The 25,808-nt window shown below is 42.5% G+C and overlaps 1 protein-coding gene across 1 annotated transcript; it reads right to left on the reverse strand.

Moving 5' to 3' along the window:
* Positions 1-1,856: 1,856 nt before the first annotated feature.
* On the reverse strand, positions 1,857-25,808 carry adipoqb (adiponectin, C1Q and collagen domain containing, b). Its single transcript, XM_080186385.1, has 3 exons — positions 25,704-25,808; positions 5,982-6,290; positions 1,857-2,630 (listed from the first exon to the last, which is right to left on the reverse strand). The coding sequence occupies exons 2-3, from the start codon at positions 6,253-6,255 to the stop codon at positions 2,110-2,112; spliced, it is 795 nt and encodes a 264-aa protein (XP_080042511.1). The 5' UTR covers positions 6,256-6,290; positions 25,704-25,808; the 3' UTR covers positions 1,857-2,109.

Below are 25,808 nucleotides of genomic sequence, written 5' to 3' on the forward strand. Positions count from 1 at the left end.
AGAGAGAAAATATATCTCTTTGCTCATGTTCCAATGCTAAAAAAGAATGTGTAGGTGAACATACTTGGCATTTCTTTATCGGGAATTGGAATGATAATGATAGATAACCTTAAGGTTAACCTCATGACTATTGGAGAATGAACCAGCTGAACCATACTCATTACTAATCAATCTCCCCAAATACTGCTGATTTCACTAAGATGGAGTCCTGCAAGGACAGCCAACAGGTCTGGTTGCTGAATAAAACACCATTATATCAGTTGATGGCATGTTTCCCACATCCTGAGATCATTTATTCCTCTGTAGATTGGCAAATGCTTTTAAATCTCCAGATTCTCCTCTACAAGGTCAGAAGACTCAGCAGGAAATCATTAACTTTTTTTTAGAACTGTACTGTTAAAATACTGCGTGCACTTTTGGTCTCCTTATGGTATAATTGTGTTAGAAGCAGTTCAGATAAGATTCACTCGACTCATTCCTGGGATGAGGGGCTTATTTTATGAAGAAATGTTGAACAGGTTTGGCCATTGGAGTACAGAAGACTGAGGTGATCATATTAAAACATATTGGAAGGACCCTGAGGGGAGATGATAGGGTGCATACCAGGAGGATGCTTCCACCCGTGGGAGAGACAAGAACCAGGGAACAAGGTTTACGAATAAAAAGTCTACCATTTAAGATGGGGATGAGATAACTTGTTTCTTTCAAAGAGTAGTTAACATTTGGAATCCTCTTCCTCAGAAAACCTAGCAGGCTGGATCATTGAATTTATTCGAAGCAGACAGATTTTGGATGGAGTAGAAGGCACCAGATTCACGCTTCTGTAACCTGTTGTAAATACCATGAGGGGGAGGGGGGATGGTGTTCCAGAGAGAGTCCTCACTAATGACATGTCACTTTATTAAAATGAGCTTCCTATGGTCCCACAGTATGTTTCAAGCCACTTGCCAGTGAGGGGGCTGGAAGATTATAACTCAGAAATTCACCAAGGCGAATCACATTTTCCAAATCTCTCCAAATTTTGAGTATGCGTCACCTTCCTGCAGAGAGAGAACTTGGGCTCAAAACCATCCCGTGAGTTTGCAAGTAATGCTTAGCATCTTCTCCCAGCTCTAATTCCCAAGCACATGGAACATGTATAAAAGTTCACCCCAATACCTTCTCCAAAGCATGTGCAACCCTTTTTATCACATCAATAACATTCTTTTACAAAGTAGAGTTGAGACCACAACCAGATCAGCCTTGTTGAATGGTGGAGCAGGTTCAAGAGGCTGAGTGGCCTATCCCTGCTTCTAAGTCTATGTTGCTATGTACTTTCTTTTACATTTTAATCAGCATCTGTAAGAAAATGTAACACCTGAAGAGTGACATTTATGCTAAAATCAATCTATTCTAATCAATGAGTGTTGTGCCAGAAGGCAAATGATGTGCCCTTAGGTCCCAACATCCCATAGTTGCTGGAGCTGCAAAGGCAGACTCACTGACAGCAGAAAGGGATGACAACAGCCCTTCTCGACTGCAAGGATTCTGGAGCATTTCCAGGTGTTTTGTGAACAAGAACTTCATTGATGGTGACCAACTTCAAAGCTATTGATATGAAATCCTGAGGTGAATTCATCTGTAATGAATATTTAACCTCCACTGTAGCCATAGCTACAACCAGAACTATTAATAAGTGAAATACTGCTGCTGTTTCTATCTTTACTGTGTATGTCTGTAATAATCCCTGAAATGTGGCCTGACTCACTTACAGTTCATGTTGCTACTTTTACTGTGCTTGTGTTACACAGCCAGGAATTTCAGTTTAGAACATCATACGCAGACTTGAAGGCTTAAAAAGTCAATATTGATAATCATTCTTAGTTAAATATCTGATTTATTCAGTTATTCATTGACAGCCTTATCAGGAAAGTATGTGAAAACTGCATGTACAATGGGGATTGCTGACCCATAACAAATAAGCAAATTGTTATTATTAAAACTATTATTTTCTACTTGATTAGTGTTTTAAACTCATAATTGGAAAAAAAAATCATCAGTGGTGACAAACTTAAACTAATGTCAATGGACATTGTGTAATGGTATTCAGAGCATGGCAATAATACTTGTTTAATGCAAATCTGGGTACAGGAGGAATCCTGTAAACACGGAATCATTATTGTTGTCAGCATAAATCCCATTAAATGTATTGTCTCCATAAACTTGTAACCACACTTCATCCCCTTCATCCAAATGAACTGCAACAGAACCTCCAGCTTGGTCTACATTATTATTCTGAAATTGATCATAAGTAAAAATAATAACCTTGTTGTTTTTGTACAGGCCAACTTTAACATCCTTCGTATAAACGGTAATGTGATATGAAAAGAAATAGACCCCTGAATATGGACAAGTGAATTTGCCAGTCTCTTCGTTGTAGTGTTTTTGATCATTGTAGAAGATTTTGGAGAATTTGATGGGGATGTTTGGGATAGGGTTTCTTGTGGTCAGTCCCACGCTGAATGCTGAGCGGTAATAATAGCCACTGTCTCCCTTTTCTCCTTTTTGTCCCGGCAGTCCAGGAAGCCCTTCTTCTCCATTCAGACCTGCTTCCCCAGGCTGTCCTTCATCACCTTTTGGTCCTGGCAATCCTAAAACCACAGGAAACACAAAGTTCTGCAATTTATTCATTTATAAATCATTCACTCCATCATCTTTTATTTTAATGATGTATTTTCATTGAATTAAATAGTGATTATGTGGTTCTATTTTATCTCTGCTACCTGACCTGGACAAGTGATGAGAGTAGTAATGGACTGTGCAAGAATATGGTTCTATTTTTGCCAAGTGCCCTTTAGTTCCTAACCCAAGTTTGTGAGCAAAGAGTAGGGTATATTTTTGTCCTTTGTGCATGGGCATTGTTTTGGTAGAACAAATCACTTTGCCCATTATAGAGTTTTCATTACTTGATTTCAATGGAATTGGAATGATAATCGATGAGCTCCACAACGAGCAGCCAATCTACTCTACCGGGTTGTCATTGATGCAAAGAGATGAAAATTTATCCCAGTGAGTGTTGACTGACTCTTAATCTAGCGAGACACGCAGACAAAGCCCAGTCATTCAAGGGCCTCAGATATGCAGTTTCCAGCAGGTGCCACTAAGCAGCAAGCAGGAGTGCTAATCCTGGAATCAAGTTTTCCCAGATTTTGGCCTTTGTGACCAATTGTTAAACCTTTACTGCTATCTGACTGAACTCACAATGGACGTTGAAGGAATTAAACCAGATCAACATAACTCAGTGCTTTATTAGGTGGTGCAATGATCCAATAAGGCATAAGGAAAAGTATGTGAATCTGCAGAATTGGCTGCTGAAATGTGTCCAACCACAACTGCACAAGCACAGTACACAGAACATAACATCTAAAAGACATCATACTGTACACAGACACATCAGATGTAAAATTCTTGCACCATGTTGTCCAAGAGCAGTAGAACTCTACCTGGAAAAGTTAATGTAACAAATCCAGACCAGAGATCCCAATCAGAAACAGATTAAAGGATAAAATAGCTAGCCCTGGGGGACAAAACATTCATTTATACAGATCTACTTCCATTTTATTCAATGGAAGAAGACAATACAGAAATAAGTGAAATAAAAGCTGAAACTACTGGAAAAACTCAGCAGTTGTGGCAGTGTCCAAGGAGAAAGAAACAGTTAACATTTTGTTAGTTCATATGACACTTCTTCAAAGCCAGCATCCTCAGTATTTTGTACTTACAGAAATATGTGATCCAGTCAAATAAGAAAGAAATAATTAAAAGGGAATAAAAGGAAATTAAGCTAAAAAATATAATGCAAAGAATTTACAAAGCATTTCCCTGTTCATATCATTCAATATATTGACTGGGCTGTAGTTCCAGGCTTGATATGTTACAAAGCAAAATCCACCAGGTCAGCTATGGCCTCACTGGACCCTGCATAGTTAGTATAGTCCTTATTATGTGATTAATCATCATTTACACCAACGCTCGCTCTGATACATTCTCAATCCTTTTCATCACATCAATAACATTTGCTCCTTTTACAACAAGCCTTTTTAATAATCTCCCAAATCCAAAGTTCTGTGAGGTAAATGATAGGGATTGGATATTAATTAGCCTATGCATTACTTGAAAAAGAATAGGAAATTACCCCGAGCCCCAGCCAATATTCTTCTCTCAATTGACACTACTAATGATGGATTAACTGGTCATTCATATTGCTATTTGTGGAGTCTTATTGGACGGTGCAAGAATATCATGTTGCCACAAAAGAGCAGTGACTGCACATTAAGAAACAACTCATTGGCCGTAAAGCAATTAGTTTTTTTTAGAACATTCTAAAACACTGTAAAAGGATTAGACTTTTCAGTCTGCAGTGAGCAAGAGCAATTGCCATTAACCTCAAAGAAATCTGCCACAAAGATTTATTGATCATTGTGCCTGGATTTCATTTTTTACAAAGTTAGTTTGATAGTCTTCAGTGTTCAACCAACAAAGATAAACAGCCAATCTCAGTAATCTCCCACCCAGGAAGTAAAATGTGTTTATTAATTTTCGACTTTTGATGTCATTTTACTGAGGGTGGAGTGCAGATTGGATCATATGTACGTGGTTAAGACAGAAGATGGAATATCGTAAACCACATTTAAATAAATATAAATATGTGGGATCTTTTATAGTATGGGAACTTGACAGTACAAAGATATAAAACTAAATTTTCAAAGCCACTGAGGGTATTCAACTCTCATAATGAATTGATTTGATTTATTATTGTCACAAGTATTAGGATACAGTGAAAGGTATTCTTTCTTGTGAGCTATGCAGACAAAACATGCATTCATAGATTGTAGTACGCTGTTAAAAGGCAGACTACATCACATTCAACAGGTTGTATCTTTCTCAAAGGTTATTATAGCAAGATTAATAGCATTAAGAGACAAGTTTGTGTTAGTTCAGTAGTTTTTAATCGATTGCAGACTGTGAATGAACAACAGGGCATCCTTTGGATAAGTGTAGAATCACTGACAGTAACTTCTGGATTTTCCATGTTAACTGAAATTTCCGGGACTCCACAAGTTGCTGTCAATTTTAGAAATGTATTGATCAATACTAACAATTCTACCTTCATTACTATTGCAAAATCTGGGCCATATAACTGCATGTTCTCTCCATCACACACACTGACCTCCCCACTAATTTAGCCAATGGGTGAATACAACTCCTGGCATAACAATAAACTATACAGGCTCAGAAGGAGATATTCTGGTGTGAAAAGTAAGCCATTTACAGCAAATATGTTAGAAATGGGGAACTTGGGAGAAAGGGATGTAATCTTTCTGGAAGGTGGAGTAATCCATAAATTTGTGAAAAACCACTGGCAAAGGTGGTAGAATGGTGAGGATGAGGATTGGGTAAAGGGAAGAGACCCAAGGTGGGAAGAGTCAGAAATGAATCACAGAAGGGTGATAAATATGTGGAAATGGGAAGTATAGTCAATCAACTCTTGATCAGGTAGATGCCAAAAAGTGGTGCCAAAATTATCAATGTAATAGAGAAAGGATTGGATAAACTGAACAAGACTGAAATACGAATATATAACTAATAGAGGATGTAATCCAAGCTAAAGGTTCATCAACAGGAAATATGAAACTAATCTGTCAACCTCTCCCACTTTTCTCACCCTGTGATGTTTAGTTCATTAAAGTGAATGGGAAGAAAATTTTAAATTGGTGTCAGCGGAAGTGTAAAGCTCTGACCGTAATCTCAGTACAATTAATTCAAAGGCTGAAATATATTCTTTTTAAAAGATTAAATGGTGCTGCAAAACAAGTGCCAAAGAATTCTCAATGCAGATCTTCAAAGAGATGAAAATAATTTGCAAGTTTCTGCAAATAGTTTCTGCAATGCTGATTTCCATTTATGCCGACAGGTTGTTGATATCTGTTTTCAAGCATTACCTCTTTCCCCATTTTCTCCTTTTGCACCATCACGACCATCTCTGCCTGGTTTGCCAGGATAACCATTATGGCCAGGGCTGCCAGGTATTCCTGCCATCCAGTTTGGACAACCTTGAATTATTTTGGGGGGCTCTTGTGGAGCAGTTTCTGGAGCTTCAGGCTCAGTGACTTCATGGTTAGATTCAGCTTCAGTGACATCTGGTTCAATAGTTGTCTCATCAGAACAGCCCAGCCCAACCAAAGCCACCAGCCAGATGAGTCGTTTGAATATCATTTTCACTGTGATAACCAGGCTCTGATCCAAATGACCTATAAAAGAAATATAAACATTTAATACAAGATATTCAAATTTACAGTAATAGAAACACATTCTATTTTCTTATAAACCTTCCTTAAAGAGAATCAACACTGATTTATAAAGACCATTTTGCCCAACGAGTCCATTCTATGTTTGACCTCCCTGAGAGCAAATAGTTCTCTCCTCATTTACCCACTCTGTTCCCTTACCCCAATTCTTTCCTCTTGTCTATCCTATCTAATTTTGAAAATGTACATAATTTTTGCCTCAACCATTAATACTTCTACAAATTACTGAAACAACTGTTAGTCAACCTCCTTCCTTCTCTGGTTCACAATCATGAGTAAGCCTGAGCCACGTATTGGAGGATGCTAAACAAACTTTACTCATATTGATTGCCTATACCAATCAGTGGTGTACACAGAAAGCAGCCTTTCAATTTCTTTCCAACTTGTTGAAAAGGATGATTAATACACCTCTTCAGATGCTGAACATACACATCTTTTGCCTCTAAAGTAAACCCACCAAAATGTTTGGAAGCATTGCAAACGTACAACTATTTGGCATTTTTCTGCAAAGTTATATAAGATTTATTGATAGTTACTTATGATTCACAGTCTAAATTGAAAATCACTGCTTCCTTAGACTATTTACAGCCTGTTGCTGATATATGTAAGGGGACACATCTGGTAGCAGGTGAAATCTTAACCATATTTAAACATTGCTCGAGGTCAGAACCATAAGCAGGTCCCAATCCTGTTGATGATTCATAGCCATTTACTTACAGTATCTTACTGGAGGCAGCCAAATAAGAGGCCATCTGCATTAGTGCAGTCCATCTAATGGCTGGTGGATGGGCCTTGGGTCTGTATCCACAGGAATCCAGCTGGGTCAGTGGAAGGACCCATAGGTTATCCTGCTAGCAGTCCCACTGTGAGTGATTGGTGCTGCTTTGGCAGCAGGATGACATGGAGTTGCTAGAAATAGAGGCACTCTCTGTAGGAAAATGTTAAAATTATTTGTGGCCTCAGCTACCAGGTCCCCTCCAAAGAATGGGATGTGGCCATAGCTGTGTCAGAAGTTGAACTATGGTGGGGAGGGTAAAATGCTGGTGATATCCCTAATCTGGTCCCAACTGGCTAGTTAAATTACACTAATTAGCTATTTTTGCTACTGGAGGGGTAGCCATTTCTATTGCTCACCTGTTTCCAGCAAAATCAGTCTGAGGCAGGAACACATTGGGTGGCTGAATCAACATGCCATTTTCAATACTTCCTCCCAGGCTTCACTCCAAAGGTTTGGTAAGGTTCTGAAGACCTTCTCCCAATAATTGGGCACACCAAATTTTCAGCAAGACTTTCTTGTGAATAAAATAATCATTTAAGTTTCTATATATCTTCATTCCACCCCCTAGCCCCAAGCTTACTACCTCAGTTATTATTTCCATATTCTATTCCATTTAAAATGTTATCTATTTAATTTTTATGTAAAACAATTATAAAAATGATGTATATCAGCCCCATCTGCTACATTTATATTACCAGACTGCTTTTGGAAGAAGCATCTGATGTAGCGAGATTCACTCTATTTATATCAAAGGTAGGTTCTGCAGTACAGCTAGCAAAGTGCAATTACACATGCACAATTTGAAAATCGTGATTTCATTTCTAGCCACTGTTCTTTCCCTCATGTCTGGGAAAAATCTGTGCAGCCAAATGAGGAAGGAGAAAATGCTTTGAGTAAATGAGTTGGATCATTGAGTCCCCCATTGAAAAATGTGACTGCCAATGCTGTATCTGTACTGCTGCCTTGGCTTTGTATCCATAGGAAACTAAGGAACTAAGGAAAGTCACTGCATCTCAGACTCAATGGAATTGACTAACTTTTAGATTAAATTTCTTCCTTCACCGCCTATAACAGAATCTGACTCCAAGCTGCTATTGACCAGCATTCTTTAAGTGATATCTCATTCAACTTGATGATCCTGACTCTGTTACTAAGGCTTTCATTATTTAACCCGAATCCCCCCTTATTACCAATCCCAATTAAATCCTGCAACTAATCCCATTTAATGGTTTACCAATTTGTTTCTTGTTCAATATGCAAGCTTCTCTCAATAACTATTCCAAGTAAGAAGTTTCACAAGTTAAAGTCCTAGAGGTTTATTTGGAATCACAAGCTTTCAGAGGGCTGCTCCTTCATCAGATGAGTGGAGGTTAGTTCACAAACATGGCATATATAGGCGAAGACACAATTGCAAGATAATTACAGATTAGAATGTGAAGGATGGTTGGAATGCGAGTCTTTACAGGTAATCAAGTCTTTACCTGTACTAACAGTGTGCGTGGAGAGAGGGATAATCATAGGTTAAAGAGGTGTGGATTGTCGCAGGCTAGGACAGTTCGTAGGATTTTGCAAACCCAGGCAGTATGGTGGGGATTACAAGTAGTGTGACATGAACCCAAGATCCTGTTGAGGAGACTGTCCTAATGCGTGTGGAACTTGGCTATCAGTTTCTACTCAGCAATTCTGTGTTGTCATGTGTCTTGAAGGCTGCCTTAGAGAATGTTTCACAACTATTCCAAGACTTTTTTTTCTCCTTTTGTCTTTAGATATGAATCCCAGGTGTCTCCTGTTTGGATTTCACATGTGTTGCACCATTCCAATGATAGTACTTTTTGATGTTCATTTTTTTACAGTTTAAAGTTTATTTATTAGTGTCACAAGTAGGCTTACATTAACATTGCAATGAAGTTACTGTGAAAACCCCCTAGCACTCTGGCACCTGTTGCGGTACACTGAGAGAGAACCTAGCACAGCCAATGCACCTAACCAGCAGGTCTTTAGCACTGTGAGAAGAAATCAGAGCACCTGGAGGAAATCCACAGGGAGAATGTGCATACTCCGCACAGACAGTGATCCAAGATGGTAATTAAATCAATGGGTGCGATTTGGATTGGCGGTTGGTGACTAGTGGAGTGCCCCAGGGGTCGGTGCTGAGGCCTCAGCTATTTACCATTTATATAGATGATCTGGAGGAGGGAACCGAGTGTATGGTGTCGAAATTTGCTGATGACACCAAGATTGGTGGAACGGCAAATTGTGCGGAGGGTGTGGAGAGTCTGCAGAAGGATCTAGATAGGCTGGCTGAATGGGCCAGGAACTGGCAAATGGAATTTAATGTTGGCAAGTGCGAGGTGGTCCACTTTGGTAGGAATAATGGTAGGAAGGATTATTACTTACGTGGCGAAAAACTGCAGCATGCGATGGTGCAGAGGGACCTCGGGATCCTTGTGCATGAGTCGCAAAAACCCAGCCTGCAGGTGCAGCAGGTGGTCAGGAAGGCGAGTGGGATGCTGGCCTTCATAGCGAGGGGGATTGAATATAAAAGTGGGGAGGTCTTGCTACAGCTGTATAGGACACTGGTGAGGCCGCAGCTGGAGTACTGTGTGCAGTTTTGGTCGCTGCACTTACGCAAGGATATTTTGGCCTTGGAGGGAGTGCAGAGGAGGTTTACTAGGCTGATTCTGGAGTTGAGGGGGTTGAGCTATGAGGAGAGGCTGAATAAACTAGGCTTGTACTCGTTAGAGTTTAGAAGAATGAGGGGAGATCTCATTGAGACGTATAAGATGATGAATGGGATGGATAGGATAGAGGTGGAGACTCTTCCCGCTCAGAAAGGACAGTAGGACTAGGGGGCACAGCCTCAAGATAAAGGGGGGGGGCGGTTTAGAACGGAGTTGAGGAGGAACTTCTTCACTCAAAGGGTGGTGAATCTCTGGAATTCTCTGCCTGTTGAAGTGGTGGAGGCTACCTCGCTAAATACATTTAAGATGCGGGTTGATAAGTTTTTGATAGGCAAGGGGATTAAGGGTTATGGGGAGAGGGCGGGAATGTGGAACTGAGACACGACAGATCAGCCATGATCTTATTGAATGGTGGGGCAGGCTCGAAGGGCTAGATGGCCTACTCCTGCTTCTATTTCTTATGTTCTTATAAAGAACATCATGGTGATTTGACAAGATCTCTTATAGATGCAACAAAATGCGGAATGAGGCAATTCAGCCAATGTATCTATGTTGGTTCTTTCAAAGAGCAATCCAGTCAATCCCACTTCCTGGCTCTTTTCCCATATCCCTACAATTTTTTTTGAATATGTTTCCACCACCCCCACAGGAAAGTGCATTCCAAACTCTTGCTATTCATTGCATTGAAAAAAAAAGTTCTCATGTCATCAACCCTCCAGCCATTGCAAACAATTTCTCTCTATTTACTCCAACTAAACATTTTACAATTTTAAGTATCTCTGTCAAATCTCCTCTTAAACTTTTCTGTTCTGAGGAGGAGTCCCAATTCTCCAGCCTATCCATTTAACTCTAATCCCTCATTCCTGGAATCATTCTAGTCCTACATCCTCTCCAAAGTCTTCATGCCTCCCTAAAGTGTGTGAAATGCAAAATTGGACACAAACTTCCAAATGTGTTTTATATCAGTTTAACATAACTTCCTAGTTTCTATCATCACACAGTGTGATATCAAATTGCAGAGGAAAATTTAACAATGGGGTATGAACTGAAGGGCAGGGACTTGAACAGAGGATGGGCATCAATATGGGCAAAAGTTTCTACAAATGTATAAAATGAAAAAGAATGGCCAAAGTAAACATTGGTCCTTTAGACGATGAAAAGGGGGATGTAATAACTGGAAATGAAAAAATGGCTGATGCATTGAACAGGTATTTTGTGTCAGTCTTCACAGTGGAAGACACAAATCACATGCCAAAAAATTGATGACCAGAAGGCTATGGCAGGTGAGAACCCAGAAACTATCATTATCACGAAAGTGATAGTTAGTGTTGGGCAAGTTAATGGGGCTAAAGGTAGACAAATCTCCTGGTCCTGATGGAATGCATCCCAGGGTACTAAAAGAGATGGTGAGATAAACAGCAAATGCAGTAGTGGTAATTTACCAAAATTCATTGGACTCCGGGGTGGTTCCCATAGATTGGAAAACAGCAAATGTGATGCCACTGTTTAAAAAAGGAGAGAGACAAAAGGCAAGTAACTATAGGCCAGTTAGCTTAACTTCTGTAGTAGGTAAAATGCTTGAATCTATCATCAAAGAAGAAATAGAAAGACATCTGGATATAAATTGTCCCATTGGGAAAACGCAGCATGGGTTAATGAAGAGTAGGTCATGTTTGACTAACTTCGTGGAATTCTTTGAGAACGTTACATGTACAGTGGACAATGGGGAATCTGTGGATGTGGTGTATCTAGATTTCCAGAAGCATTTGACAAGGTGCTGCACAAAGGCTGCTACATAAGATAAAGGTGCACTGTGTTATGGGTCATGTATTAGCATGGATAGACGATTGGTTATCTAACAGAAAGCAAACAGCGGGGGTAAATGGGTGTTTTTCTGGTTGGCAATCAGTAACTAGTGCTGTGCCTCAGGGATCTGTGTTGGGACTGTAATTGTTTAAGATTTACATTGAAGATTTGGAGTTGGGGACCAAGTGTAATGTGTCAAAATTGGCAGATGATACTAAGATGGGTGGAAGAGCAAAATGTGCAGAGGATGTTGTAAGTCTGCAAAGGGATAAATGAGCGGGCAAGGGTCTGGCAGATGGAGTACAATGTTGGTAAATGTGAGGTCATCCATTTTGGTAGGAATAATATCAAATTGGACTATTATTTAAATGGTAAAAAGTTGTAGCATGCTGCTGTGCAGAGGGACCTGGATATCCTTGAGCAGGAATCTGAAGAAGTTGGTTTGCAGGTACAGCAGGTAATTAAGAAGGCAAATGGAATTTTGTCCTTCATTGCTAGAAGGATAGAGTTTAAAAACAGTGAGATTAATTTGCAGCTGTATAAGGTGCTGGTGAGGCCACATCTGGAGTACTATGTACAGTTTTGGTTTCCTTACTTCAGGAAGGATATACTGGCACTGGACGGGGTGCAGAGGAGATTCACTTGGTTCATTCTGGAGTTGAGAGGGTTCACTTATGAGGAGAGAATGAGTAGACTTGGGCTGTACTCTTTGGAATTCAGAAGAATGAGGGGAGATCTTATAGAAACATATAAGATTATGAAGGGAATAGATAAAATAGAAGCAGGAAAGTTTTTTCTACTGGCGAGTCAAATGGGAACTAAGGGGCATAGCCTCAAAATAAGGGGAAGCAGATTTAGGACTGAGTTGAGGAAGAATTTCTTCATACAAAGGGTTGTGAATCTGTGGAATTCCCTGCCCAGTGAAGCAGTTGAGGCTACCTTATTGAATGTTTTTAAGGCAAGGACAGATACATTTTTGAACAGTAAAGCAATTAAAGGTTAAGGTGAGCGGATGGGTAAGTGGACCTGAGTCCACAAAAAGATCAGCCATGATCTTATTGAATGGCAGAGCAGGCTGTAGGGGCCAGATGGCTGACTCCTGCTCTTAGTTTTTATGTTCTTAATATGGAAAAGCCTATTGACTGGTGCAAACTCAGCTGGACTCAGCTAATATATCAAAACTCAACAGGGCTGACTTCCCCACTGCTGGCTCGGCATAAGTCAGGCAAATTGTGTTGAAGAATACTGGGCCTGACATGAACAGAGGGGCACAGTTCTGGTTCTTACGTTGTAAACCAATTCTGAACTGTCTGTGTCCTGAACTGTGTTCCTTCCCTAACCTACCTCCCATTCTTCTACCCTGCCCCCCTTTATATTATTTCTTGAAACCAACCTCTTCGATGAAGGTTTCAGTCACCAAAGCATCTTCTTATGTGGCTCAGTGTTATATTTTGTCTGATTGTGTTACATTTATGTATCATTTATGAATGACTGGTGCTTTTGTATCATTGATAAAAACGCAACATGGTTTTCAGCAGTGATCAAGCAGCCTAGCGGTAGGATTAAGTATAGATACAACATGGTGAAAAGCCTTAGGTGGTGCCACAGGGGATGAGACAATCTTTGACATTTCGGTCAGACTGCAATGAGTTTGCAATGTTGGACAGCATTGAAATTGCAGCATAGTGACTGTGCAGAAGGGCTTTGAAGACATCGGCTGGGAGAGTTTTCAGATAAAGAGGTGGAAAGCAGATGGATTCTTTGTGGTGAGATCTCAGCATGTAACCTGTCAGTTTGGTGAGTGGGACAAGGCATTGAGAGGTCCAGCAGCAGGTTAGCTCAATAGGGAAAGGCAGGTGACCAGGGTATAGGCTGAATTGACAGTGAGAGAGGGAAGATCAAACAATAAAACATTATAAATGCAGACTAAAGAAGGTTATGATTATAATAGATGGCTCCAGGGGTTGCTGAACAGTAAATTGAATAAAACAAGGAGAAGGAAGGTCAAAGGGATATTTTCAGAATATTCATAAAATTCCCCAGTTTGAATTAGGATGCAGCCGACCTACCTCCCAAAATGTTTAAACAGTGTACAGACCGATGATTTCTTGACTCAGGTGTGTCTGAACCAATCATAAGAAAATTACCTAGCAATTGGGAATGAACGTCTACATGGGCTGAACACATCAGGATTAACTGAAGAAGAGCTAAAGGATCCCCAAAGGTTATGGAGTGCATTGGAAGACTGAATCAAATTAAACTTCCCTATTCATCAACTAGAGTTCATTTCAAGCGGTAGTGGAAGCAGGCACATTAGCAAAATTTAAGTGGTATCTGGATGGATTCATGAATAGGGAGGCAATAGAAGAATACCGACTGAGTAAGGGCAGGGTTTTTTTTGGTTTAGTTAGGGCATCATGACTGACACAGGCTTGGAGGGCGGAAGGGCCTGTTCCTGTGCTGTACCTTTCTTTGTTTTCTTTGTTCATTGTGGAAAACATAGATACCATCTCGCCATCTGAATTATTTGTCCACATGCATTATAAATTATCTTTGAGATAGAGGAGGCTGAGGGAAGACTTAATTGAAGTACATAAAATAATGAGTGGGTTTTAACAGAGTGGAAATGGAAGGGCCTAATTGTAAAAGCAGAAGACTCACCAGGGGGCATAGAATAAAAGTGGTAAGATGAAGGATTACAACGGAGTTGGGGGCAAATTATTTTAAGCAGAGAGTTGGGGTGGGGGTAATACAGAAAGCTTCTAACACATGCAACACATGGTTACCCATTAGAAGTACCATGATCTACGGGGCTACTGCCAAAAGCTGAAAAATGAATTTCTTTCAGCTGGCAGACATCTGATGGGCTGAATGGCCACCTCTTTTGCTTTCATTTCCTACAAATCCATAGGGGGTTGGAGGGTGGGAGAGAAGGTATCTTTAAAAAGAAAGAGAAATGTTGCAACATGCCTTTAAAGGAAAGCAGCGATACATCACTAGAAGGGAAATCTGTCATGTGATCCAGTTTCAGTTTCACTTTGGGCTGTGAATGGATCACAGCACACACAGTTCTGCTGTTGATGTTATTAAGCATTCTTATAGCTATTGATATGTTCCTAGTCTAAGGGGGCGATTCTCTGAGGTGCTAACCCCAGCCGGGATTCCCAGTGGTTCATTGAATCGGGAAAGAGGGCCAAATTGGGATATTCACTGGGCGTCAATCCTATGAATCTCCCGACTCACTGCACTTGGTCCAGAGCAGGTACAACCCTGATAGCAACAGATTTAAATGCATTTGAATGTCATTACTGGATTTGAGGCCAGGTGTTTAGGTCTCCTGGTATGCATACCCCCAAACCCCCTGTCCCCCCACCTCCACCACCCCCCAACTCCAAACCACCACCCCCCCACCCTTCTCCCCCCACCCCCATCCCCCAGCCCTGCAAAGCTGGAAGTCCTGCGGATGCCAATCTCTCATAGTCCTGACAATTGGGGACCAGGTGCCGTGGACTCTAAGGTGGAGCTGGGAGGTAAGTACTACCTATTAGCTCCTCTGAGCCTGGCCAAAGGAGGATTTTCAAGAGACCTGGGAATTGTTCAGGCTGGCGGGAAGTGGTTAACCCCAGAGTTCTTAGTCAGGATGGGGCTTTCATGGCTGGACAACTCCTTGTTGCCCTAGAAAATGTGGAAATCACTGTTAGGATGGTGATTTTAGGCACCTTCTTCTAAAAATCTTGATTATTGTCTATGTTCTGTAAAAACTTTGAAGTGGCCTTGTCTCGTTAAAATCCGTGTCCCTCGCAAACCTGGAAGCCTTCAGAATCATAGCAGCACTCTTTTTTACAGTAAGGATTCCCCATGGTTGATTTCAGAAGTCCCAAATGTTACCAGGCCCCTTAGAAGTGTTTTGAGTGACAGGGGCTGTAAGTTTCACCAGGGAGATCCCCTTGCTTCCTTCTCATAAGCCCCAGCAATTCTGAAAACTCAAGTGTTTTGATGGATGGAAGTATTCAAATTCCCTTAGGAGAGCATTTCTAGCTTGAATGAGCCCCAGCAACTCTGAGAGCTCTTGGAACTGATCCTTGCGGAGCTGACCAAAGAGGGGATTAGCTGTGTTTTTTTTACACGATGAACTGATGGGTTCCTTAGCTGCTCAAAGCTAAAATCATACAGTTTGTTGTTGATACAATCAGTTCATGCTCCATTAAGCCTGAAGTGCTTTGTCTTTTTACCACACCTGTTTGGCTGGCCCATTTTTTAAACACTGCATTTTCTTTCAAGTTTCTGACCCTTCCTAGAAAGCAGAAGTGGCTTGTAATATTGTTTTTTTTCTCCATTTTCTTCTTGTCTGCAAAGCTTTTCACGAAATCATCAGCTTCATAGTACAGCTTGTTTTTCTTACTGTTTCTTTTTTATCTCTGTCAAGCTTCAAGATTGGATAGGTTAGATATTTTATCTTTGAGATAGAGGAGGCTGAGGGAAGACTTAATTGAAGTACATAAAATAATGAGTGGGTTTTAACAGAGTGGAAATGGAAGGGCCTAATTGTAAAAGCAGAAGACTCACCAGGGGGCATAGAATAAAAGTGATAAGATGAAGGATTACAAGGGAGTTGGGGGCAAATTATTTTAAGCAGAGAGTTGGGGTGGGGGTAATACAGGAAGCTTCCAACACATGCAACACATGGTTACCCATTAGAAGTACCATGATCTACGGGGCTACTGCCAAAAGCTGAAAAATGAATTTCTTTCAGCTGGCAGACATCTGATGGGCTGAATGGCCACCTCTTTTGCTTTCATTTCCTACAAATCCATAGCCACTCTCCTCATTTCATCCAATGAGACTCTCAGAAGGACCATGCATATTAGTTAAGGGAGGCATCTAAATAATTTTGCCATTGTCACATGAGATGAGGATGTAGAATCTTGTCCATTTGAAAATTGGCTCATTTGATGTTTGATGATATGATGACTTTTGTTGCAGCTCCCTTGGATTTGAAATTGAGCTTGGAGTTATGACAATACCTCACTCATCAAACATGCCAGATCCTACATGTGCAAACTGATAATTAAAGCACCAGACTATCTCTAAATGATGTTGCTTTCTCCAGATCAATATTCACCTTCTAAGAACAGTTATTAATATTTCAGTGTAACTCACTGGCACTCTGGAACATCATGAAGATAGGATAAGGTGCGATGCAAGAATGCAAGCCTTTTTTATCATGATTTTCTCATCATATTCACCATCTATGAGTGAGGTGGTGGGCAATTGGTCACTAGGAAGTATGCAAGGGCTGCTATTGAGGTAACTGTCCCTCCCTGTGTGGGAGTGTTCACCTCCCAGTAATAAGCTGAGTTTGGTAACTCATGAGGCATTATGTTGTACTAACCTGTATCTCTCCGCTTTATTTTACACAAACCCAAAACCCTAGTGCTTTGCCACATGCTTTCTCCTGTACTAAGATTTTAGAACTTCACCTCAATCTATTATCATGGGTATGTGTGAAAGATGGAATCATTGAGACACAATTCAAATGGGAAGAACTACAGGTCTGATTCAGCAATATCACATATTAGAAATGTTCATTGTGTTTAATTTCTACTTAGTCTGATAGTAAGCTAAATTTTTGGGGAACAATTCAGTTACAGGTTTCAATGAGTTTTTCTGGGATCTTGCTGCAGTTGAGACTGTTGTAATGCCAAATGGCAAAAACAGCAAATGATGGACAGAGCTAAGTGATCCCACAACCAACGGATCAGATCTAAACTCTGCACTCCTTCCATGTCCTGTCAAGAATGGTGGTGGACAATTAAACAACTCACTGGAGGAGGAGGCTCCACAAATATCCCCATTCTCAATGATGGAGGAGCCCAGCACATCCATGCGAAAGATAAGGCTGAAGATTGCAATAATCCTCAGCCAGAAATGCCGGCCTCCTCCAGTGGTCCCCAGCATCTCAGATGCCAGTCAATTTGATTCACTCTACATGATATCAAGAAACAGTTGGAGGCACTGGATACTGCAAAGGCAATGGGCCCTGATAACATTTCAGCAATAGTAATGAAAACTTGTGCTCTAGAACTTGACGCTTCCTTAGCCAAGTTCTTTCAGTACAGTTACAACACTGGCATCTATCCAGCAATGTGGAAAATTGCCCAGGTATGTCCTGTACACAAAAAACAGGACAAATCCAACATGGCCAATTACTGTCTAATCAGTCTACTCTCAATCATCAGTAAAGTGATCAACAGTGCTAGCAAGCAGCACCTACTCAGTAGTAACCTGCTCAGCGATGCCCAGTTTGGGTTTTGCCAGGGTCACTCAGCTCCTGACCTCATTACAGCCTTGGTTCAGACATGGACGAAAGAACTGAATTCCAGAGGTGAAGCGAGAGTGACAGCCTTTGACATCAAGGCTGCATTCGAGTGAGTGTGGCATCAAGGAGCCCTAGTGAACTGGAATCAATGGGTATCAGGGGGCAAACTTTAACAACACTCAAGAAACTTTACAGCATCAGGACAAAGCTGCCCGATTGATTGGCACCACATCTACAAACATTCAATCCCTCCACCAGCAATGCACAGTAGCAGCAGAGTGTACTATCTACAAAATGCATTGCAGCAATTCACCAAAGATCCTTATAGACAGGACGTTCCAAATCCACGACCATTGCCATCTAAAAGGACAAGGGCAGCAGATAAATGGGAACACCAGCACCTGCAAGTTCCCCTCCAAGTCACTCACCATCCTGACTTGGAAATATATCGCCGTTTCTTTGCAGTCGCAGGGCCAGTTCCCTCCCTAATATCATTGCGGGTCAACCCACAGAATTTGGGTTGTAGCTCATCATCACCTTCTCAAGGGCAACAAGAGATGGGCAATAAATGCTGGCCAGCCAAAGACGCCCATGTCCGGCGAATGAATAAAAAAAAAGTAACGCCATGGTTATAAACCAGGAAGATTGGTTTCATAAAGAATCTAAGATCAAATGCTTGCCCCATTATTGTGAGATCGTGGGCAAAGAGATGACAGAGTGTTGTTACCGGCACAAAAAACAAGTGATTCCCGCCAACAGCAGCGGTGTAATTTTGGGCCGAAACTTATGCTTCATAATTGATAATTTTTATGCCCACCCTTAATCACTGCAAGCAATAAGGAGCTCCATATAAATGGCTCCCCAGCACTTACTCCACAACAAAGGCAGCCGAGAAGTCTCCACCTTGCTTCTTGGAGGGGTCCTGATCAGAATGCTGGGTGGAGTGGAGCAGAGGTGGGATACACCCCACATCACTCCAGGACACAGCCTGCCAGCGTCACCCCCACATGGAATGCAGTGGCAGCCCTGGTCAGTGAAGTGCACTACAGAAATGGATGGGGCAGTAGTGTGGAAAAAAGATAAATGATCTTCTTTGCACACTCAGGGTCAGTGAGCCAAGCCCAGGTTCCCTCTAGACACATCCCCCCTCGCACCCCCAACCCTTTCTCTCACTCAGCTGCCTTTGCCACTGCCAACGCCAGGCACCAGGCTCCCCCCACCACACAATCACCCAGTAGTTGCTATGGTCCTCACACTCCAGCTCCTACCCAAGTCCCACGCCTGTCACATCTCGTCACATCTTAAATGTTAACCCTCCCACCTACACTCTCCCTGTGTCATTGCAGGACAAACTCAACCACAACAGGCGTCAGTGGCCACAGCCAGCTGGAGCTATACACAAGCTGAGAACTCTCACATGTTTTGAGGAACAAGTCCTTGACCAGTCGAGGAGGGAAAAGCATGCGCCAGGGCTACTGGTGAAGTGAAGGCAGCAGAGAAACGTCAAAATCCTCAACACAAATGCTGTCATTCCTCAAGTCTCAAGTGAGTAATCAATGTTCCCTCTTTATCCCCTGTAATGCACTGATGCCATGTGCCTTCTCTTACAGTCTGACCACTGGAATAGGCCCACCATCCTCCCAGCCCTAGACCCACCAGATTCCAGCAGCTTAGAGGCAGACATCTTTGACCTCACCATTGAAGAGGGTTCACAGCTGTCAACCCAGCACTAGCACAGGTACTCACCTCACTGGATCCAATAAGGAGGCAGACTTCTGGGTCAGTCATTGGTGAGCACCTCACAGCTGACAATCCACAGCAGGCAGAGACAGAGATTTCCTTGGGAACTAGCGTTCAGAGGGATGCCAGAGCCCAGGAATCTGTGGAGCCTCTTGCCGATGATGTGCCCTTGGGCTTGGTCATCCCACAGCTTTTGGACCTCAGTCCAGCTGCCCCTCCAACCCAGGGAGGAGCACAGAGGCTGCTGGGAATCCAAAGGTAAGTGGATCAGCAGGTGTACAGCCATGGGCACTCTGGCCAGGAGAACCTGAGGGTCTCCGGCCCACCTGGCACCCACCCTGCCCTGTGAACAACACACCTCCAGCCTCAGACATCAAGGAGTAAAACAGTCAATCATTCATGCTGTCTTAAAGCAGATCTTGTAAATGGTGCTGGTGTGATGTTGTGCTGCAAATGCTGAATATCCGGTGAGGAAGGAAGCCCCAAAGAGAGTGCTCGCTAATGACATGCTAATATAGGAAAATGAGCATTCTGCAATCCTGCATCATGTGTCATGCCACACCACCAGTGAGGGGCCGGTAAGACAGGAACTCGGAAATTCGACAGCGTGAATTGCACTATTTGGATTTTGTGCACGCATTGCGATTCTAACAGATGGAGAGTGCACTGTCAACATGGACCCCTGTGTTGTTTTTCCTCAGTTATTCTCAAAGAAGGAAGAGTTGGAAGTATTTCTGAATGTCAGCTGAACAGCTGACCACCAATTCGAGAACCTCACACTCCTGGTGAGTTTGATCCAGTGTGATTCTTGTGGGAGCAGTTTTTTCACTTTTGAAGTGGTTGAATCCCACCTCAGTATTGCTTCCAGTGCCAGCAGGAGGTACTGGCAGCAGCACTTAGGTTTCATTCAGGAAAATCATTGCCTTAATAAATGAATCCATAATGTGTTTACCCAATCACTTATGAGTGATTGGTGCTTTTACACCATTATAAAACACAACACTCCCCACCTGGGGAGTGGTTATCTGACTGGTAACCAGGCTTATCAATCAGACTGGCTTTTGGGTGGAGAATCTTTTTTTAAAGAAGTGCCATTTTCATCAAGTTAATACTCCGTGGCATCTGGCGAAACCCATCCTTCTTAGTTTCCTGACAATAACTCCTCACCATACCATAGAATGCCACCCCAATCAATATCGGGGCCATTTCTGTTGCAATGATTGTTTATGCTGTAATTTTCTTTGTTCTTTGTTCTAATTGTTCTAAATTATGCAAACAAATAGATCACTGTTTTACACACAGCAAGATCTCACACACTCTTTAAACTGGTTCATTTGAAACTATTGATGGTAGTCAGAATGTTGTTTGGACTCAAAGTGAACTTGCTGTTCTTTACATCTTCTTGAACCTCTGGAACAGACAAGGGGTGGAATTTTCCCACCCCACCCGCCATGAGAATCGTAACGGGCAGAACATGAACCATGCAAAGATCTGTTGACCTCGGATGGGATTTTTGGGATTTGGGGCGAACGCAGCCGAAAGATCCTGCCCAAAGTCGTGGCTTCAAGTTTTCTGCAAAGGATGGCATCTTGGCGCTGCAGCAGTACTCATCATTTTCTCAGCCTTATCCCTGATTAGAATCAGGAGGCAAGTCTCCAAATCTTCTAACCCAGAGGGGATGGATTCATCCACTTTGCTAGCTTCAAAGCCAAGTTTCTTGGAGGAATGTCAAACTGCTGCCAACAACTGTTGCACGGAATGTGGATAAATATATCTAGAGAGCCCCTTGACAAACCAGCTTCAAAGAAAGTTGTCCATCAGGCATTATAGTTGGCAGGAGCATTTAATCTTAGTATCAAGAGTAAAAGAATTAATGACATAGAATCTATATCAGAAGGCCACTTATTTATAAAAATTACCAGAAACCTAGCTGGAAATTAATTCTTCCACATAACTATTGTTTTAAAAAATATGGAGTGAGTTATTAAAGTCTGACTTTAAAACGAGTGGGATGAAGAGCCTGTTCCAGTGCTGTACAGTTCTTTGTTAACATTGCACCCAGCTGCCACTTCCTGTTGATTTTGGGCAGGTTGCTGAACAAGCACATGGGAATGAGGTCTGGGCAATAAATTTGCCCTGGCCACAGCCTGGTACCAACAGGTGACGGTGGGTGGAGGTTATTGGGGAGATGGGGTGATAAACACCACAAGCCCCACAATGTTGTACGGCAAGAGGTCAGAGATCAAAGGCATGGTGCCTGGCACATAGATAAGTCACGAGTGAGCCCTCCTCATCCAATAAGGAAAGTAATAAAAATCAAAATAAAGATTTATTTAGTTGGCCCTCTTCTGGCCCTGGCCTCTCTTGCTGCAAGGTTAACCTACTGGTAAAATCATATCTGCCATCCTCTTTCAGGTTTAGGGTTAAAATAGCAGTCGGACCATATTGATTTGATCTAAGCCTGATCTACATGTTTGAAGAAAAGTCCTGCTTGTTTCTGACTACTGTCCTTCTTGCCTGATTGATAGGACAGGTTAAAGTTGAAACCTTTGATAAAACACCAGGGCTGGGATTCTGCTACAAGGTATTTCCTGATGTGAGTGTAGAGTTCACGTGGGAGGATAGTGAGACCGCAGCAATAACCTTCCTGGCAGCGGCCAATTAAGAGGCCAGCACCATGACTGTTAACTATTTAAGGGTAGACGGCTGTCTGGGTGGCAATACTACAGTCTCAGTAATACCACCAATAGTGCTTGACGCTGCTAAAGCAGCAAGAAGACCATCAGGACTCCTACATATTGAAGTAGCAGGTTCAGGCAGGCAGACCTATGTGCTCAGAGGGGTAACACCACCAGGAGTTGTGTCAATGCCAGGAAGGCCACAGGAACATTTGTTGCTGCAGGTGACAGCCCCCCTTTGGAGTATGGAAGCTTTAGGAACCAAAGCTCCTCTTTCCCTATCCCGGGAAGCCATTAGGAGATCAATTCCAAACTTTTGGTAGCCTCTCCACGTGAAAAAAGGCTGTGCTAAGCTGGAAAAGTGCCAGTAGGAAAATGGGCCCGATTTTGCCAAAAATTCCCGCCCGTAATCACAGTAAATTCAGGCATCGGACCTTTAACGCGATCCGCACCCGAAACTGAGCAGATCGCGCCTTTACCGACACTGGATTTGGGCGCAGATCCGGTCCACGCCGCAATCGGGCAGCCCGACGATTTACGTGCGTTAGCATGCGTTTAAATTGACTTAATGAACCGCGCGCCCAAATCCCAGTCTGCCGACTTTGGATCTGGAACGGATCAACCAGCAGAATAAAAATCTGAAGCGGATTCCTATTCTGCAGGGGAACCTCCGAAGCTCATCCTCCTTGAACACCCTTCGCAGACCCCCCGCTAACCACCCTGGCAGAACTGCCACCCCCCCGCAATCCAAACCCCCTGGGAGGCAGACACCACCCCCCCCCCAGCACAGTCCCGCCTGCGATCAGACCCCCCCCCCCCCACCACCCCGGGAGGCAGGCTCCCCTTGGCAGAGCACACACCCCCACGATCCACCCCCCCATCCCTGATCAAACCCCCCCCCCCCCCCAGGGGAGGCAGGCCCCTCCAGCAGACACCCACCCCGCGATCAGTATCCCCCCCCCACCCCAACCCAGGAGGCAGGCCCCCCCCCTCGGCAGAGCACACGCCCAACCTACCTGGATTGCTGGTCTCCCTCTTCCATCCTTCTGACCTGCACTCGTTGATGTGGAGATGCCGGCATTGGACTGCGGTAAACACAGTAAGAAATTTCACAACACCAGGTTAAAGTCCTGTTGGGCTGGTGTTGTGAGACTTCTTACTGCACATGTTGGACAGCCTGCAGCACCTTCCTGGCCTTCTGCTGGTATCTGCCGGAGGGCGGGGCGGGCTCAAGTGAATCTCTGGTTGGGGGAGGATGAGGGGAGAATGGACTTGGGTGAATCTCCACCACCACCTCCCCCAACCAGAGATTCACCTGAGCCCGTTCCCTTTCTCCTGCAGATGCCAGCGGAAGGCCAGGAAGGTGCTGCAGGCTGCCCTCCTCCAGTCAGCAGATAGCTGAGTCTATATCATTCCTGCCTCAGGTAATACTTCCTGGGGGTATGCACAAGTCTGTACCTCTTTATGTTGATTTTTCAACTTTCAACTGACTGGAACTTTCACAATTTGAACTGAGACGGAGACTGAGACGAAATACAAGGCTACATTCCAGATAAAGATGAGAAACAACCAAATCACCCTCAGGGGGATATAAAGAGACGCATTTCCTATAATACAGACACCTATCAAAACTCATTAAAATTGCAAAATATTGGATATTGAAACTTTAGCTGGCATGGACAGTCCCACCCAATACCCCTCTGAAGTACAGAATGAGTGAAGTATTTCAAGGCAAGGTTGTCAGCCACTGGAAAGAGATTGCATATTTCACAGGTAATCTCCAGAAAGTCTTCAGCAAAGGACACAGGTTGAAGGCTGCTCTCTTTCACTCTCTTTTGGAAAAAGTGTGCCTGCCGGTTCAAGAAGCCAACACTACCAGAAACCTATCAATAAACTGAGATGTCGAAGTATTTGCAATGTCTGCTACATCTGATCACATCCAAAGAAACCAATTAACCTAAATTGACCACAATGTTTAAAATCTATGCCTCAAAAACAATCTAAGGATACTTAATTGTGTGTTTGTGTGTAGGGGTTTGTGTAGGTGTGTGTGGGGGTGTGTATGTCTGAACAAGGAGAGGGGATGGGGTATGAGGAATGACTGCATGAGGGCAAAATGTGTTTTTATTATTTTTCCCAGGTTTAATGATTTATAAATTTGCACTTTTGTTGACTCAGGAAAATCTTGTTTGATGCCTCTGGTTACTCAAAAATTAAATATTTCTGATCGGGAAAAGGCATATCCGAGGAGGTTGAATGGACGGGAGCCAATTCATTCCTTCTCACTTGTTCATAATAGGCATAAGCTTCCTGACACCATTCAGCGACATTTTCCCATCCCTTTTGCCTCCCAGTGCGTTTCCAATGGGTTGGCAAAATCCCTGTCCATGAGTGAATTTAACTTCCCAACCAGCTTCTGTTGGGCGGACTGGGCTAAAACCTCCCCATTAATGAATCGGTGTTGCCTATTTTCTGCTCTTCCAATGGTCATTTCAGCTTTTAATTGAATTTAAAATCCATGTTAGAAGATGTGCATGGAATGTGAACTGTCGAGATATATATGTTTCAACTGAAAAACATTCCTCACTAGTAAGAAACCAATTCTATTTGCACTATCCCTGCAGCAATGAAAAGGTAAAGTCACCACGGATGATTTCCTCAAAGCTGACGAGACTCTGAATTCTCCTGGTTACATTCCCAAAAAGCACCATCAATTATCCTTAAAAAGTAGCAAGTATCAACCAATCCGAAAATGTCCAGATCTGGCAAACCACACTGGCAGATCTCTTGCATATTTTCACATTGCAGTTCTCACATCAAATCTTGCCACAAGTGATTCTCACAGACATCGACATTCTTTGTGTAATATAACCCTTTCTAATAATACAGCAATGCTACTGAAGTGGAATACTTTAGTCTGGAGCATATATTAGCAATACCTATCTCCAATTAACCCAAACCTAGCTGTTTTTAGTGTCACGTTTACCCCAAATTGGCCGTGTAGTAGATTTTCCACTGTGGTGGCACAGTGCCATTCCTTAAGAATTGTGCTTTTCTCATTGATATTATCATCTGAGAAGGTCTGAGACAGACCTCAGATCGACAGTGCAGAATTAGTGTGTTTGAAATTTATAAAACTATATTCTAAGACATTTTACAGAGAGGACACCCTATACAGTGTATAGAAAGTTAGCTAACACTGAACACACTTGTGAATGCTGCAGATTTTAATCATTACAACGACCGTACGGAAAGAAGCATTGCAATGTTTTAATCAATTCTGCATATGAAAACTCAAAACATTTTTCCGTGAAAAAGATATCTTAAAATGGACAAAAAAGAGTTCAATGTTACCCGTCAGTTTGCGTTGTTCTTCCCTTTCACTGGAAGGTGACTCCTTGCAAAGTATCCAAGGCTGAAGTTACATGATCTGGCTGTCTGTTGCTGCTCCACATGGAA

The sequence above is a fragment of the Carcharhinus amblyrhynchos genome, chromosome 3 (genome assembly GCF_965287045.1).
Source record: "Carcharhinus amblyrhynchos chromosome 3, sCarAmb.v2.hapA, whole genome shotgun sequence".
NCBI lineage: Eukaryota > Metazoa > Chordata > Chondrichthyes > Carcharhiniformes > Carcharhinidae > Carcharhinus > Carcharhinus amblyrhynchos.